The sequence below is a fragment of the Littorina saxatilis genome, linkage group LG1 (genome assembly GCF_037325665.1).
Source record: "Littorina saxatilis isolate snail1 linkage group LG1, US_GU_Lsax_2.0, whole genome shotgun sequence".
Lineage (NCBI taxonomy): Eukaryota > Metazoa > Mollusca > Gastropoda > Littorinimorpha > Littorinidae > Littorina > Littorina saxatilis.
Window position 1 is genome coordinate 100,195,311 of NC_090245.1, and position 17,373 is coordinate 100,212,683.

Sequence of the window (17,373 nt, forward strand, 5' to 3'; positions counted from 1 at the left end):
CACGAGAGGCATGGTCTGCTTGTCTGTTGTTTGGTAGCTTTGGTTCCCCATTTTTGGAAGGCAGAGGCATTTCGTAATACCCGTCTGCTCTCTGGTGAATGCCTTCTTTAAGTGTCTTTGGGAATGTCTTGTCTTCCTGGGACATTGACCTTAAGTCTGAGCCTTGATCTTTGAAGTCTTGCTCCATTGGCTTGATGAGGTCTGTGGCAGTGACCTCCTTGATTTGTGTTTTGTACACATAGGTCACAGATTTTTCAGGACGGCAGATTGAGGGAGGAACTTCTTGCGTGACGACTCTGTGTGAGTGCCCTATTGCATCAAATCTTTCTTTGTTTGCGGTGGTGCCTCCAACAATGCTCCATCCAAGTTCTGTCTCGACTGCGTACGGCTGATTTCCCTCTCCAACAACACAGTTCAGAGGTGCTAGAGCTCTGGGACAATTGTAGCCAATCAAGATTCCAACGGGGCAGTCTTGCCTTGGGGCCAGGCGATCTTTCAACCTGCTCAAATGAGGCCATTTGCTTGCTGTTTCCGGTGACGGAATGTGTTCATAATCCAGAGGTATGTGATCTCTAGAATACATGGCAGGGAGAGAGATTGTTTTTTCAGAGTTGAAGCCTCTCACTTTCAGGTTGGTGTATTTTTGACAGGATATTGTGACGCTACTGTCAGTCATTGTTGTGAGTCTCAGAGTGGCAGGTTCAGATGATGCCTGCAGATCTTCAGCCACTGAGTCGAGAACAAAGGTTGAGTCAGACATGGTATCCAGAAGTGCATATACTAAGAGTTCATGGTCTGGGTTCTGCTCGGTCGACAGGTACACCGGAACGGCCATTGACGTTAGACTGTTTTTTGTCTTAGACAGGACCTTCCTGCATGTGGCGTTCCCTTCTCTGTTGTTTTGTTCTTTCCTCACTGGCTGCTCAACTCCAGAATATTGTCTCTCCTCATGCAAGCTTGTGGGATGTTTCCTTTTACATTTCTTACAGTCACTTCGCTTCACACATTCTTTTGACATGTGTCCCTGTCTTAGGCAGGCAAAACATAAGCCTTCTTTTCTTACGTAGTCCTTTCTTTCTGCCATCTGTTTGTTCATGAAGTCTCTGCATTCGTTCAAAGAATGATTTTGTCTCTTGCAGAACAAACAGCTTGTAGATGGCTTAGGTTCATGTATTTCATTCTGACCTGTACTGAGAACTGTTCTTTGTGAAGTATATGAGTCTCCATGTTTTCTGATCTGCTGCTTCACAGGGGGCTGTACTGGTGAAGGCTCAGAGGACAGAATGGGATCATTCAATATCTCAGATTCTTCAGAGACAAAACTTGCGAATTCTTGAAAGTTGGGGTATCTTCCTTTGTCTCGTTTGCTTTTTGCAATTTTCCTGTTCCATGTGTGAACCATCCAGTCTGGCAGTTTGGCAGTGATTTTCTTGATCTCTCGCATGTCATCAAGAAACTTCATGTCTTCCACTTCTGCAGCCGCAGCTTGGCACTGCAGTAGAAAATCAGACAGATTGCGCAGGCCTGACTTGTCTTTGTTGTGCACCTTGGGCCAAGCATCCAACTTAGACCGAAAAGCCTCAGAAATGACATAGGAGTTGCCAAATCTTTGTTCTAGAATGTCTCTGGCTCGCTGATAGGCATCTTTACTCCGCAGCATAAAGAACCCACTGACAGCTTCCTTGGCGGGGCCTCCCAGATAGCGCTTGAGGAAGTGTATTCTTTCTTCAGGTGGAACCCTTTTGTTCTCAATCAAGGATGTAAAAGAGAATGACCAGTCTGGGTACTGCAGGGAGTCTCCTGTGAAGATCGGTGGTTCGGGAATGGGAAGGCGACTTGAAGTTATTGCCCTTGCCAGTGCTTCTACCAAATTTTCATCATGAGTTTCGGGAGTAAAGACTGAAGCATGTGCTCGCAGGTTTTGTTTCGTTGGGTTATTATCAGTTCTCCCAGGCATGGTACGGCTGCTTGTCGACTTGCAGCTTGATCTGCTTGACGTCGAGCTTGAGGTCTGTTCAAGTGCATACAGTCTCGCCTCTTCCATTTTCAGCTGAGTTTCTACCTTCTGAGCTTCATGTTTTCTCTTCAGATTAGCCATTTTTCTTTCGGCGTTTAATCTGCGCATCTTTTCTTCAAATTCCAATTGCTCCAGTTCTTCCTGCCCCTCGTTCTCAATATGCTGTGCCTCTAGCTTCACTCGTAGTGCAGCAGTTTCAGCCGCAGCGGCAACTCTTCTTGACGATGTAGTTGATGTAGTTGAAGCCTTAGATCTTCTGGAGGAATGTGAAGCGTGAGAACGAGTGGAACTGTGCGAATACATGTGTTTGGTGGCAGTGACAATCTTATTCATTGTCGTAACTGACGCATCTGTCATTTCAGCAAGTGCTGAATCAATGTCTTCTTCACTGGTGTCACTAAGTTCTTTTAGTCTTTCTGCAGTTTCTTTTAGGGAGGTGAGTAGAGACGTCACCTTCATGCGTCTGGCGATCACATCCTCACAATCTACTTCTTCCTTTTGAAGTTCATGGTCTGTCTCTGCCAGAAACGCCTGTAGGTTATCTCGATCAGATCTGAAGTTATCCGTGAGCAGTTTCATTTGATAAGCTTTGCCCTTCTCAGTCATTTTTGCTTCACGACTGGAACGTCTAAGTGCAAGACTCTCCTGTTGATATTGACTACTGTCTACACCAAAATATCGAAGTGTCTGCATCAGTCGAATTCAACGGTCGAGTTTCTGGAACAGTAGAGCTGATCAGGAACAATAAAGTTGACCAGGAACGGTAGAGTTGATCAGGAACAGTAGAGTTGATCAGGAGCAGTAGAGTTGATCAGGAACAGTAGAGCTGATCAGGAACAATAAAGTTGACCAGGAACGGTAGAGTTGACCGGTGCCAGGGTCGAAGCTCTGGGTCGATTGGGTGTCCTTCGTCTCAGGTCCGAGTTTTACTGTCACTGCCTTCCTTCCAACGTTAACACTGGCACGCAAGGTTATGTAAATCGCTTTATTCTTCCTTTTGAACATAACCCGTGGTGTCGTAAAACTGAAACACAATGATAAAACCAAGTAAGAAATAGCCGATATAAAATCCAGAAAAAGGTCCAATTCAAAACATGACACATGTCATGGGAGTTTCAAGTTCATCTCATAAAAACTGACACACAATAGTAAGAAGGACTGAGCATGAAATGGCTAAAAGAATAAGATAAGAAAGAGTCTAACTCAGAACATGGCACACATTATGCAAATTCCAAGTCTGTATCGTCAACAAATGCAACATCAAGCCCGAGTACAAATCGCTGATGTCAGTATAAGGGAACTATCCCTTCTATATGTCACGGTAATTTAAAGTCATGAGGATGATCTCCATTGCCTCTCTCAAAAGGTATCGCTATCTGTAATTTTCGTTGCTCATACTTGCACTAAAAACAGACCAAACGAACTATGCCTCTGAGTTATGTGTCAGATAGAGTCCAGCCAAAAAGACCTGGCACATATATCACGTGAAGCCCATACCATGAACGAGCTCGTAAAAATATTACGAAAATATCATGCAACTTAGTTCGCGTGTCCTGCAGGCGTTACAACCACAATTGAGAAAGCAGTAAAAATATTCTACAAGACTACATACTTCGTTGGCCTTAGAAATTATATGAGGAAAGTAGCAAAACATTCTACAAAGATCACATTACCTCGTTGGCCCTTTTGTTATCTGAGGAAAGCAGTGAGGATCAGTCTGTCTTCCTTGACGGCACCGGTTGAACTGAACTAGCAAAACGTGCTAAAAGCTAGCTTGCATTCGGAAGTGCGCGCATCAATACATATATCACAAGTAACCCCAAAAAAGATGTTTTCTGCATCCACATAAAATATGCGACAAAGTTAAGACATGATCAAGTCATCGACTTAAAAACACACTTCCAAGCCTTGCAAGTCTTCAAGTAAAATCAATGAAAGCTGACGAACTATATTTGTGTGCGGCGGACTACCAAAAGCGTCAGGTGAGTTTTTAGTGACGCGGCACAGGCGCCCGATTTACGAACTGCGGCAGCAACAAGGGTCGTGGTGTATGTGTGTGTGTGGGTGTCTGTGTGTGTGTGTGTGTGTAGAGCGATTCAGAGTAAACTACTGAACCGATCTTTATGAAATTTTACATGAGAGTTCCTGGGCATGATATCCCCAGACGTGTTTGTCATTTTTTGATAAATGTCTTTGATTACGTCATATCCGGCTCTTTGTAAAAGTTTAGGCGGCACTGTCACACCCTCATTTTTCAATCAAATTGATTAGAATTTTGGCCAAGCTATCTTCGACGAAGGCCGGACTTTGGTATTGCATTTCAGCTTGGAGGCTTAAAAATTAGTTGATGACTTTGGTCATTAAAAATCTGAAAATTGTAATTAAAATTAGTTTTGTTATAAAACGATCTAAAAACACTTACGCAACTTGTTGGCTTTAGCAAGAGGTAAGTCCTTCAAGGCTCGTGTACGAAACAACAGTATAATGATCAGCCAATTTATTTTCTTCTGTAGGTAATTGTGGAATGACTGGAACAAGGTTTCGCAATGTACTGTCTGTTTTGCGGTAGATTGCCTGTTTTGCAATGTACTGTCTGTTTTGCGATAGATTGCCTGTTTTGCAATGTACTGTCTGTTTTGCGGTAGATTGCCTGTTTTGCAATGTACTGTCTGTTTTGCGATAGATTGCCTGTTTTGCAATGTACTGTCTGTTTTGCGGTAGATTGCCTGTTTTGCAATGTACTGTCTGTTTTGTGGTAGATTGCCTGTTTTGCAATGTACTGTCTGTTTTGCAGTAGATTGCCTCTTTTGCAATGTACTGTCTGTTTTGCGGTAGATTGCCTGTTTTGCAATGTACTGTCTGTTTTGCGGTAGATTGCATGTTTTGCAGTGTACTGTCTGTTTTGCGGTAGATTGCCTGTTTTGCTATGTACTGTCTGTTTTGCGGTAGATTGCCTGTTTTGCTATGTACTGTCTGTTTTGCGGTAGATTGCCTGTTTTGCTATGTACTGTCTGTTTTGCGGTAGATTGCCTGTTTTGCAGTGTATTTAAATGTCAGAAGTTTGTGGTACGGAGACTTACATTGACTTTTTTTTGCTTTTATCAGTAAACCCAAGACGAATTAATATCGCTCTGGTTATCAGGTTCAATGTCATATGTAGCTCTTACGTCAATATAATGCAAAATAAATTGTAGAATCAAGGCTGAAGGCGCTGTTGGAGTTGATGTGTCATGGCATGACGGCAAGGTAACATGTAGACCTTTTGAATATGCTGTGCTAGAAAGCCTAGAGAGGTGTTGCCCTTCTTTACTATCATGGCAAATATGGTGCATATGAAATATTTAGTGCCTGAAATATCCTCGAATGTGGGGGTTACATAACACGCGTGCAACAGAAGAAAATAGAATGGTTGTCTGCAATGCATCCTTTCTCTTGTGGTGTTTTGTTCAACCATCTTGGTTCCTCCCACAGACTACACATACACACTTGAGAGCAGTCCAAGCAACAACACAGGAGCGGTCCTGGTCCATTTCATGAACATCACGGGCAGAATCTGCAGCGACGGTTGGGACGACAAGGACGCTCAAGTCTTCTGCTCGGAGCATGGTTTCCAGTTCGGCACAGCGTACGAGCATTTTGCCTACAGCAACTACTTCTACTACGCCGCTAACGGCCCGTACTGGACCAGCAATGTCAACTGTAAAGGGAACGAGACGCGTCTCCGAGACTGTTCGCTGACCGTGGGCCGTGTTTCAGGTTGTCAGAGCAACAAGGCGGCCGGTGTGCTCTGCACTAATACAAGGGGTAATTAAAGATTCTTTGCCTCTTAAGTTTAAACTTGATCAGAGCCTTCTTCCCACCTTAACCAACACCAGACAAGAGCCAAGAGCCTTCTTCCCACCTTAACCAACACCAGACAAGAGCCAAGAGCATTACATCTTTTACTAAAAGCCTGGCTACTTTCTGTGCAAAGTAGGATATAATTGTTTTGCTGAATAAATATTGCAGATTGAAGGAGTTGTCAGTTATGACATTTATTCAGCAAAAAACTATCCAACTCTTGCACAGAAAGTAGTTGAGTTCTTGATTTTTGGTGTTTGATCAAGTGACATGATGCTCTTACCGAGAGATCTATGGTGATTGATCACAAAATGGCGCACATAGGAATTGGCTGGTGCCTTTGAATAAAGAAGAAAGACAATTGTTAATTCAATGTTTCTTCGTCCCTCTAGTCTGCTCTCAGTCTCATTTTAGGATGGAAGTCGCTTGTTCATTTTAGTGCTTGTTATTCTCGCAAGTGCCAAGTGATTGGCCCCGTATAACTAGCACGTAGGCCAAACAAAATTATGTTGGTTTTGGGTAAACAAAATTTTTAAAAAGGATCGGTAGGTAGTCTTTTTTTAAATTTAGTTGACCTCATAATAATATGAAAACATCGCAAACACTATTTCGTCAGGTTCGCAAAATTTGCCTATTTAAAAAATAAAAAAAATTGAGAAATAAAAAAAAGTTTTAGGAACGGCGGGAAAAAATAGGGTCGGTCGGGTTACCCTAAAAACCAACATTTTTTTCCACTTACTTCCCTATGTTTCTCCGATGATGAAATGAATATTATCTATCTATCTATCTATTTTCTTTTTACATTTAGTCAAGTTTTGACTAAATGTTTTAACATAGAGGGGGAATCGAGGCGAGGGTCGTGGTGTATGTGTGTGTGTGTGTGTGTGTGTGTGTGTGTGTGTGTGTGTGTGTGTGTGTGTGTGTGTGTGTGTGTGTGTGTGTGTGTGTGTGTGTGTGTGTGTGTGTGTGTGTGTGTGTGTGCGCGCGTGTAGAGCGATTCAGACCAAACTACTGGACCGATCTTTATGAAATTTTACATGAGAGTTCCTGGGAATGATATCCCCGGATGTTTTTTTCTTTTTTTCGATAAATACACTTGATGACGTCATATCCGGCTTTTTGTAAAAGTTGAGGCGGCACTGTCACACCTTCATTTTTAAATCAAATTGATTGAAATTTTGGCCAAGCAATCTTCGACGAAGGCCGGACTTCAGTATTGCATTTCAGCTTGGTGGCTTAAACATTAATTAATGACTTTGGATTAAAAACAAGCTCTGAAAATTAAATATATAAAAATTATTATCAAAATTAAATTTTCGAAATCAATTTAAAAACACTTTCATCTTATTCCTTGTCGGTTCTTGATTCCAAAAACATATAGATATATGTTTGGATTAAAAACACGCTCAGAAAGTTAAAACGAAGAGAGGTACAGAAAAGCGTGCTATCCTTCTCAGCGCAACTACTAAACCGCTCTTCTTGTCAATTTCACTGCCTATGCCGTGAGCGGTGGACTGACGATGCTACGAGTATACTACGGTCTTGCTGCGTTGCATTGCGTTCAGTTTCATTCTGTGAGTTCGACAGCTACTTGACTAAATGTTGTATTTTCGCCTTACGCGACTTGTTTCTTCTTGCCACTGAAATCTAAATGAACTAAATAAAACAAACACTACAGGTGGAATTTGATAAGTGATACCTGCTTTATGTCCGACAGGCGTCTACTTCCGGCTGAATGGCTCCGACTCGGACCTGAAAGGTCGTGTGGAGGTCAGTGTGGACGGAGTGTGGGGCACGATATGTGACAGTCGCAACTATTTCAGCACCTACGAGGCGCATGCCGTTTGCCGTTACCTAGGTTACACGGAGGGTCAGAATGACCAGAATACAACTGCGTTACCAAACCCTCCAGCCAAAATTTACCAGCAGGTCAACCCGCAGTGTCGAGAGGACAAGTCCCCGGAGGACTGTTTACACAAAAGTTGGAAGGCGGCCACCTCAGGCTTCTGCTCGGGGCACAGCAAGGATGCAAAGGTCATCTGCTTCGACGACGGTAAGTGGGTGTTGGCTGAAGATGGCTGTAAGCGGGAAGTAACTTTGTGGCTGTCTTACCCTCATTCCCAGACCCGGAGGTCTGGGTTATGCGGAGGCATTTGCCTGTGTGAACGGTGACATTCCGGAACCGGAACTAGTTTCGAGGTTGACCATGGGCAGCGCCATTTTGTTGTGAAATACGTCATCAGTTTGTGTACACAGAAAGTTGTGACATCCGTCACCCTATGGGAGGGGTGAAGGCAACATTGTTGTTCATCTGTAGAAAGTTGTGAAATCCGTGGGTGAAGGCAAAATTGGTCATCACTGAGTTTGTGTAACACAGGAAGTTGTGAAATACGTCACCCCTCCCATAGGCAAAATTGTTCAACAAAAACATCATAGGTCGAATTGTGCAGGGTCAACCGTAACAAACTCAAACCGAGCCATTCATACTTAGCGAGAAAATGAAAGTTTTACGCCCTCACGGCAAAGCCATTAGGGGCATGTTACACGGGAAAACCCGGCTTTGTATGAAAATAAAAAATAAAATGCGGGGGGGGGGGGGGGGGGATGTAGACAGCTGGCTGCCGGCTGCTAGAGGAGACCTGAAATGGGCTAGGGACCGGGTTGGGTCGTCTTGGGTCAGTGCTGAAATGGTTACTTTTTTGGCTGTTGGCCGAACGGACACCCGGGCTTCATATTTTTGCATGCATGTATCCGTGTTTCCATGGCCTGAGGCTTTCGCTGTGACCCTGGGATCTTTATCGTGCGCATGCGTGCACACGGGGGCGTTCGGACACCGAGGAGAGTCTGCACAAAGTTGACTCTGGGACACACATCCCGCGCCGAACTTGGGGGTTGAACCCACGCTGATAGTAACAACCGGTTTTAAAGCCAGCGCCTCTACCGACTGGGCAAACTCCCCCCCCCCCCCCCCAATTTGTTGGGGTCAAGAAGTTCCATGGAGGGCGGGGGGTATGGAGTAACACATAGTGTTTTGCTCAGAACATTCCCACCCGTGTGTGAAGCTGGCAGTCTGTGTCTACCACTCGGTGGTGACTTAATGTGGGTCTATTTAAGCAGATGCCAGCGCAAGCAATCTGATGCAGAGTCAGGAGGCGGTTTGGTACAAGAGAACCTTAGAGGCCACAGCCTCGGCCGTCTAAGGGATCTGTGTGTCTGGAGGCACATTTGGTTTCTGAGGTTCAAGCGGAGCTGTTGCCTCTGCTCCCAAGTTGCCGTGTCTGGAGGCGTTTTTGGTATGGTAGCAAACCTGTAGGTTGGGGCCTCTGCCTTTCAGGATGCCAGGACTACAATATGTGTGTCTTGGGACACATTTAACTTAAGATTCCAGATGTGGATCTGTGCTGTGCTGGGTCTGCTGCAAGCACACTAGAACCAGCTCGCAACAGTTGAGGTGAACAAATTGGTGACCAAGACCATCATCGGTTTCTCTCCGAGTGATGGGTGTGGGCGGAGAAAGTCTCCCAGACTGAGAGCATTCTTCCTTCTGTAGCGGATGAGACTAGACATCTCTTCCTTGAGTGTCTTCATACTTAGCTGTATTTGAGTGACTTATATACCGACATTTTTATTTCTTATTTTCAGCACAGGTGTAGGAAAAATCATGAACCAAAATGTTATTTATTTTCTAATTTAACATTTTTTTTTTTTTACATATGTGACCATGTTCTTTTAAACAAACAGTGACATTAAACATTGTTATGTTAATAAAAAATAAAAAATAAAAATAGCTTTTGTGCACAAATCAGAAAATACATTGTACATTTTACCTACAGGCCAAACCGTGAGTTTCTGTGGCAAAGCCCGACCGAGGAAATTGCACTGGTTTTATTTTTAGGTCACAGAGAAATTGTCAAGAACAGGCGCTTGCATTTGGATGTGTCCAATGATAGTAGGTTTGGTTGTAATCAATCAGAATAATGTGGGCAGGGATGTCGTTAGGCGTCGGACATCGGACATATAACGATGAAAATCCCCAAATGTCCGATTCACATTGCCGCATGTCGGTCAGATGTCCTATCGTTTTAGCCTGAGCGTGGTCATTGTCCGATATGTACTCCATTCCTTCGGACAGCGCGATATTCGTTAATTTTCATTTCAAGATACAAATCTTCTAAAAGACCGAACGCTCTCGTGTTCAGCAAGTGCCGCGTGCGGATCTTTTCTTTTGTTGAATAGTGGATTATTTTTAGATCAGTGCATGCTTCAGGAGTACGGGAGACAACTCCATCTGACTAAATTTGTCGTCTGCTTTTGTTTTCGAAACGAGACGAAGCACTGAATTATGCCGCTGAAAAAAAACTAAAGCCTGCAACAGATCAGCATTAGATCAAACCGATCAACTATTATCCAAATCATGCAGTTTGTAATCAAAGTAAGAGCTCTGAAGTTGTTCATGTTGGTTTCTTTTTTGTGGTTTCTTTGAAAGTGAAACTAAACAAAATTAATACAACATTATACGCACACTGTGTTGAAGTATTTACTATATTATGTGTGTGTTCTACAGCGCCCGCGCGTGGGTGTGTGTGTGTGTGTTCGTGTGGGCGCATGACTTTGGGGTTCACATGGTTTGTTTGTTTGTTTCAGACCCACACCCATATACACACATTTCACATGAAAACCATTTGTCGGCCCCCTGTCGATATTTATCGACTAAGTTCCTTTGTGTTGCATTGTTGTGCAAGATGACTGAGTGTGTGCAAGAAACCACTTTGACCATTCACCTAAAAATTACATGAAGGAACGTCTGGGAACCTGCTGATTTGAATCAGCAAATTTTCTTGTGCTATAAGTGGTCGGGTTATACAGTGTGTTTGTGTGTGCGTGAGAGGGAGAGAGAGAGAGAATGAGAGAGAGAGAGAGCGAGAGAGAGAGAGAGCGAGAGAGAGAGCGAGAGAGAGAGAGAGAGAGAGAGAGAAATGGTATGCTTATGGATAGCAATACTTAAAGACACAGACAGCCTCCCGTAAACCATCAGTTTCTGATCACAGACACTGTCAGGCTTTTACACACAGTTTGTTTGTTTGTTTGCTTAACGCCCAGTCGACCACGAAGGGTTATATCAGGGCAGTGCTGCTTTGACATATAACGTGCGCCACACACAAGACAGAAGTCGCAGCACAGGCTTCATGTCTCACCCAGTCACATTATTCTGACACCGGACCAACCAGTCCTAGCACTAACGTAACCCCATAATGCCAGACGCCAGGCGGAGCAGCCACTAGATTGCCAATTTTAAAGTCTTAGGTATGACCCGGCCGGGGTTTGAACCCACGACCTCCCCATCACGGGGCGGACGCCTTACCACTAGGCCAACCGTTTACACACAGTACAAACCCCCTTTTGTTTAATCACTCAACGTTTGAGAACATCCCAGGTGTGCCTTCTGTGAAGAGCGAGCAATTTTCAAAGAATTTATTTTTTGCGTGGCCAGCCGGATTGTCTGTAAGACAATCGTATGGGCCTCGTTTTGCTGCTAGACCTAACTTTTGACAGCTTGTTACACAAACATTCTTAAATTATAAAAAAAAATTCATCAAGACAATCAGTACAATTCGAAGTTTTAAAAGTTTGGAAAAAGAAAAGCCCGGAACCGTGTCACGCAAAACGTGTTTCCCGAATAGCAGAGGAATGTTCTGCATAGCGCCAGTTTCTTTGAACGGTCAATCGCCACCGCTTAGTTTGTGTGACTCGCAGTTTGTTTGTTGCGTTTCAGATTCAGAGGTACATAATAACGTGCTATTGCAGATACATTAAAATCGCATTAAAATCACAAACTGACGACTGAATTTTGAAAAAGGCTGAGAGTGCCTTTAAACTAACATTTACATTATCTCTTAAAGCCATATGTACTCGATGACTATACACGCTAATTGCTTTACCAACAGCTGGAGACAGACTAAATTAAGTTCCCTGCAAAATATTGTGGTCTAGGAGCCCTTAAATGTTGAGATATTTGAATTTTCATTTTGATCTGGATCGTCCTATTTATAGATTTGGCAACACATGTAACGTTGATGCAAGGGAGAGAACACCGCGGCTTTGTTGACATCCTCACTTTTTCAGAGGCTAGAACAAGCTGTAATGCATGTATTATGGTCCGCGCATGGTGACGTATCGTCATTATATGGTCTATGGTGCGTTTGACATCGATTGTGGGCAAACTACACTTTGTAAACACGGGAGTGCGTTAGTATGCCTTTAAAAATGTCATGTTTTTTTCAATTACTTTCTCTCACGCTTAAACAAGAAGCATTGTCTGTTTTATGTCACAATGGGTAGTAGAAATGTACCACAGTTCAAAATGTAGCTCCTCAAGGGGTATTCATAATGTTACTATGGTAAAAGGCACACAAACATTCTTATCACACTTACCCTTTTCGTTACAGGTTTGTTTGTGTTTTATGCTTGAAATTTAGTTCCGAAAATTGGTACGGAGTTGTCGTATTTTCCAATTTACCAGCAAAGTAAGTTTTTTGGATGAGCTTTATTGCTCCTGTATCACTCTTCTTAAGATATGATCATTTGATCGTTGATTACACCCACTTCTTATTTCCCCCAAACGAGTCAGGCGTCACATTGCATAATACTACCCCAATCACGCAGGGTTGCCTGCCTCAGACACAAGCTTCACCCAAAGGGAGTCTTTTGATAGCCTATAGATGTTCTAACATGGACACGGGTAGTGCATACCAGTACTTTTAGTACTTAGAATAATGAATAGACACAAAACACAAACTGGGTGGCCGAGTGGTAACGCACATGCGCTCGGAATCGAGAGGTTGCGTGTTCGACCCTGGGTCGGGCCGTTATTTTCTCCCCCCTTTCCTAACCTAGATGGTGGGTTCAAGTGCTAGTCTTTCGGATGAGACGAAAAACCGAGGTCCCTTCGTGTACACTATATTGGGGTGTGCACGTTAAAGATCCCACGATTGACAAAAGGGTCTTTCCTGGCAAAATTTTATAGGCATAGATAAAAAATGTCCATCAAATACCCGTGTGACTTGGAATAAAGGCCGCGAAAGGTGAACATTCGCCTAACTGGCTTGAGGTTTGCTGGTCGATGTGAATGCGTGATATATTGTGTAAAAAATTCCATCTCACACGGCATAAAAGCGCTTTGAACTTCGGATAAGGCGCTATATAAATAAAGAGAATTATTATTATTATTATTATAAACTGATCACGTGATATAAGTATTTGCTTGAGTGCGTGTCCTAGCTGTGTGTTTCGAACTGTTCATGCGAAGAAATTCTGAATAAAATTTAGTTTAAACCAAACTGATCGGCAACAAAGACTAACTGGACAATGACACTGAATAGCTTTACTCTATTATTGGTGACAGTTCACCCTGTCACATTTGCATTATTACTCATCCGCATGAACATACAAACTAAAAATACTCCGAACAAGTTTGACTTTTAACATCGTGACGGTTTATTTTGAATATGGAAGTAGTTTTATGTTGTATGTTGTAATGCTGTGATACACCACACCTGAGTTTCTTGTCTTGAGATAATAAAGTGTTCTATGTCTACGTCTATGTCGATATATGTCTAATTTGAGGAGTTTTGAACAAAAGAGGGAAGCATTTGCCTTAAGTTTAAAACAAACAGCGGGAAACAAACAGCAACAACCTTTTTATTTCGCTAGCGCGTGAATGTGTCTAAGTTTTTGTTTAACCCCTTGGTATCATTTACATGATATATGGACACATGTGAAGATATGGTTTAGTTATCTAATGGACGGTCTCTCTTACGTATGTAGTACAGTGGTACCTCCCCATTAAGACCTCCAAAACTCTGAGAAAACCAGGTCTTAAAAGGGAGGGATTCTTAAAATGGAGATGCATTTACAGAATTTATGAACAGAACATCTGAAAAAGGAGGAAGTCTTAAATTGTGGGGTCTTAACAGGGGAGTTTCACGGTATCAAGCCATTTACTGCATCTGTTTGCAGTGCGCATCGCGGGTACCTACAACAGTAACATCAAGCAGGGGCCGGTCCAGATTTACCGTAACGGCACCTGGTACAACCTCTGTGACTCTGGATTTGACGACGTTACTGCCAAGTAAGATACCTTTGTTGGCATTATTAAGTTTGTGTGTGTGTGTGTGTGTGTGTGTGCGCGCGTGCGTGTGTATGTGCGTGCGTGCGTGCGTGTGTGTGTGTGTGTGTGTGTGTGTGTGTGTGTGTTTGAAGGAGGACACATTGGCAATAGATGATTTTGGAAATAACTCCCTCGGGTGTGTATGGGTTGTGAAGAAGTGAATACCCTTGATTTTCCTCTGACAAATAACTTCACACGTGCTCCTGTTCACGTGTTTCCGACACGCCCCTCGTTAGTGATTGGCCCGGCACGGTTGGCCTAGTGGTAAGGCGTCCGCCCCGTGATCGGGAGGTCGTGGGTTCGAACCCCCGTCCGGGTCATACCTAAGACTTTAAAATTGGCAATCTAGTGGCTGCTCCGCCTGGCGTCTGGCATTATGGGGTTAGTACTAGGACTGGTTGGTCCAGTGTCAGAATAATGTGACTGGGTGAGACATGAAGCCTGTGCTGCGACTTCTGTCTTGTGTGTGGCGCACGTTATATGTCAAAGCAGCACGTGCGCACCGCCTTAATATGGCCGTTCGTGGTCGGCTGGGCGTTAAGCAAACAAACAAACAAGTGATTGGCCCCTCCAATATTTCTTTGAATAAAAAGCAAGGGCATTCACTCTTTCGCAAACCAGGCTGTTGTACATTGATAACCAGACGCTCTGATTTTTATTACATTTAGTCAAGTTAATGTTTTAACATAGAGGGGGAATCGAAACGAGGGTCGTGGTGTATGTGTGTGTGTGTGTGTGTGTGTGTGTGTGTGTGTGTGTGTGTGTGTGTGTGTGTGTGTGTGTGTGTGTGTGTGTGTGTGCGTGCGTGTAGAGCGATTTAGACCAAACTACTGGACCGATCTTTATGAAATTTTATATGAGAGTTCTTGGGAATGATATCCCCGAACGTTTTTTTCTTTTTTTCGATAAATACCTTTGATGACGTCATATCCGGCTTTTTGTAAAAGTTGTGGCTTAAAAATTAATTAATGACTTTGGTCATTAAAAATCTGAAAATTGTAAAAACAAATATTTTTTTATAAAACGATCCAAATTTACGTTCATCTTATTCTTCATCATTTTCTGATTCTAAAAACATATAAATATGTTATATTTGGATCAAAAACAAGCTCTGAAAATTAAATATATAAAAATTGTTATCAAAATTAAATTGTCGTAATCAATTTAAAAACACTTTCATCTTATTCCTTGTCGGTTCCTGATTCCAAAAACATATAGATATGATATGTTTGGATTAAAAACACGCTCAGAAAGTTAAAACGAAGAGTGGTACAGAAAAGCGTGCTAACCTTCTCAGCGCAACTACTACCCCGCTCTTCTTGTCAATTTCACTGCCTTTGTCATGAGCGGTGGACTGACGATGCTACGAGTATACGGTCTTGCTGAAAAATTGCATTGCGTTCAGTTTCATTCTGTGAGTTCGACAGCTTGACAAAATGTATTTTCGCCTTACGCGACTTGTTATGATTTTATGGAACGCCGTTTGGCTCATAACTATTACAGCTGTAATTTAAAATAAATACAGCTGTATTCAATGATACATATACCTGTATTTAATAATAAATACCCCTGTATTTAAAAATAATTACACCTGTATTTAAAAATCAATACACCTGTATTTAATAATAAATACACCTGTATTTAATCATGAATACACCTGTAATTATTTTTAAATACACCTGTATTTTATGATAAATACACCTGTAATTAATGTTAAATACACCTGTATTTAATAATGAAAAATACACCTGTATTTAATAAATACAGCTGTAACAAATTAAAACTTGAATCGGAAAATGTACGACTTCCAAAGCGACAATGTCAACCATGGGACATCATCTACACGAAAGAGTTGTCTCCGTTGTCCGGTCACACGGATAATTCTTTCTTTGACCCATGTAAACGAAATGCATTCGTACAGTTCATCGGAGTTCATTCCGTAACTTCAAAGGGATCTAAAATGACTTGTTATGATTACAACTGCGGTACAGGTTTTACAAATTTGGAGACTTAAATGCCTCTGAATTATGAGCTATGTATTTAACACGCTAAAGTTCAAGATTACCATGCAGCTATGAATTTAACTCGCTAAAGTTCAAGATTACCGATAACACGATATAGCGGCTAATTCTCGCACCGAATTCCAACATTTTGCATCTTTGGTCAAAAACGCGGACAGGCCTCCGTTCAAGTTCAAATTCAGTTGATTATATATCTGGATGTGGATGCTCCACTGACTCAGTGTAGATCGTGGGGAATACGTCACAAGAACCGAATTCGTCTGATAAAACAATTAACTTACCCCCTCCCCCAGTGCTGTGCAAGCCTGGGAAACAGCGTTAAACTGAACCCGCTAACCTTCCAAAACATCAGGGACATTTGCCGCCCCCGCCCCCGCCCCCGCCCCCGCCCCCGCCCCCGCCCCCGCCATCTTGAGCTGTTCTGTCAAAAGGCGGCAAAGCGAGGCGATTAAGACGCTTATAAGCTTAGTGTTCTTCATGTGGATTCCCAGTCCAAGTTTTTAAGTCGCTTAACCACGTGACTAATAACTGATTAATACAGGTGTATTTATTATTAAAAACAGATGTATTTATACCGGCACGGTTGGCCTAGTGGTAAGGCGTCCGCCCCGTGATCGGTAGGTCGTGGGTTCGAACCCCGGCCGGGTCATACCTAAGACTTTAAAATTGGCAATCTAGTGGCTGCTCCGCCTGGCGTCTGGCATTATGGGGTTAGTGCTAGGACTGGTTGGTCCGGTGTCAGAATAATGTGACTGGGTGAGACATGAAGCCTGTGCTGCGACTTCTGTCTTGTGTGTGGCGCACGTTATATGTCAAAGCAGCACCGCCCTGATATGGCCCTTCGTGGTCGGCTGGGCGTTAAGCAAACAAACAAACAAAAAAAGGTGTATTTATTTTTAAATACAGGTGTATTTATTTTTAAATACAGGTGTATTTATTTTTAAATACAGGTGTATTTTTTTAATTAAATACAGGTGTATTTATTTTTAAATACAGGTGTATTTATTATTAATTACAGGTGTATTTATTTTTAAATACAGGTGTATTTATTATTAAATACAGGTGTATTTATTATTAATTACACCTATATTTTATGATAAATACACCTGTTTAATAAAAAAAATACACCTGTATTTACAAAAAATACACCTGTAATTTATAATAAATACACCTGTAATTAATACAAAAAATACACCTTATTGTATACATTTTAAGAAATAAATACAGGTGTATTTATTATTAAATACAGGTGTATTTATTTTAAATTACAGCTGTGATAGTTATGAGCCAAACGGCTTTCCATATTATTTGTGTCCCTCAGGCGGGTT

General features: G+C 42.3%; 1 protein-coding gene across 1 annotated transcript in view; it reads left to right on the forward strand.

The window, feature by feature from the left end:
* Nucleotides 1–17,373, forward strand: part of LOC138957062 (uncharacterized) — a 213,563-nt gene that overhangs the window by 24,551 nt on the left and 171,639 nt on the right. Inside the window, exons 13-15 of the mRNA XM_070328263.1 lie at nt 5,489–5,821; nt 7,575–7,910; nt 13,874–13,985. Coding sequence (XP_070184364.1) covers nt 5,489–5,821; nt 7,575–7,910; nt 13,874–13,985 — 781 coding nt within the window. The remainder of the gene's footprint in view (nt 1–5,488; nt 5,822–7,574; nt 7,911–13,873; nt 13,986–17,373) is intronic.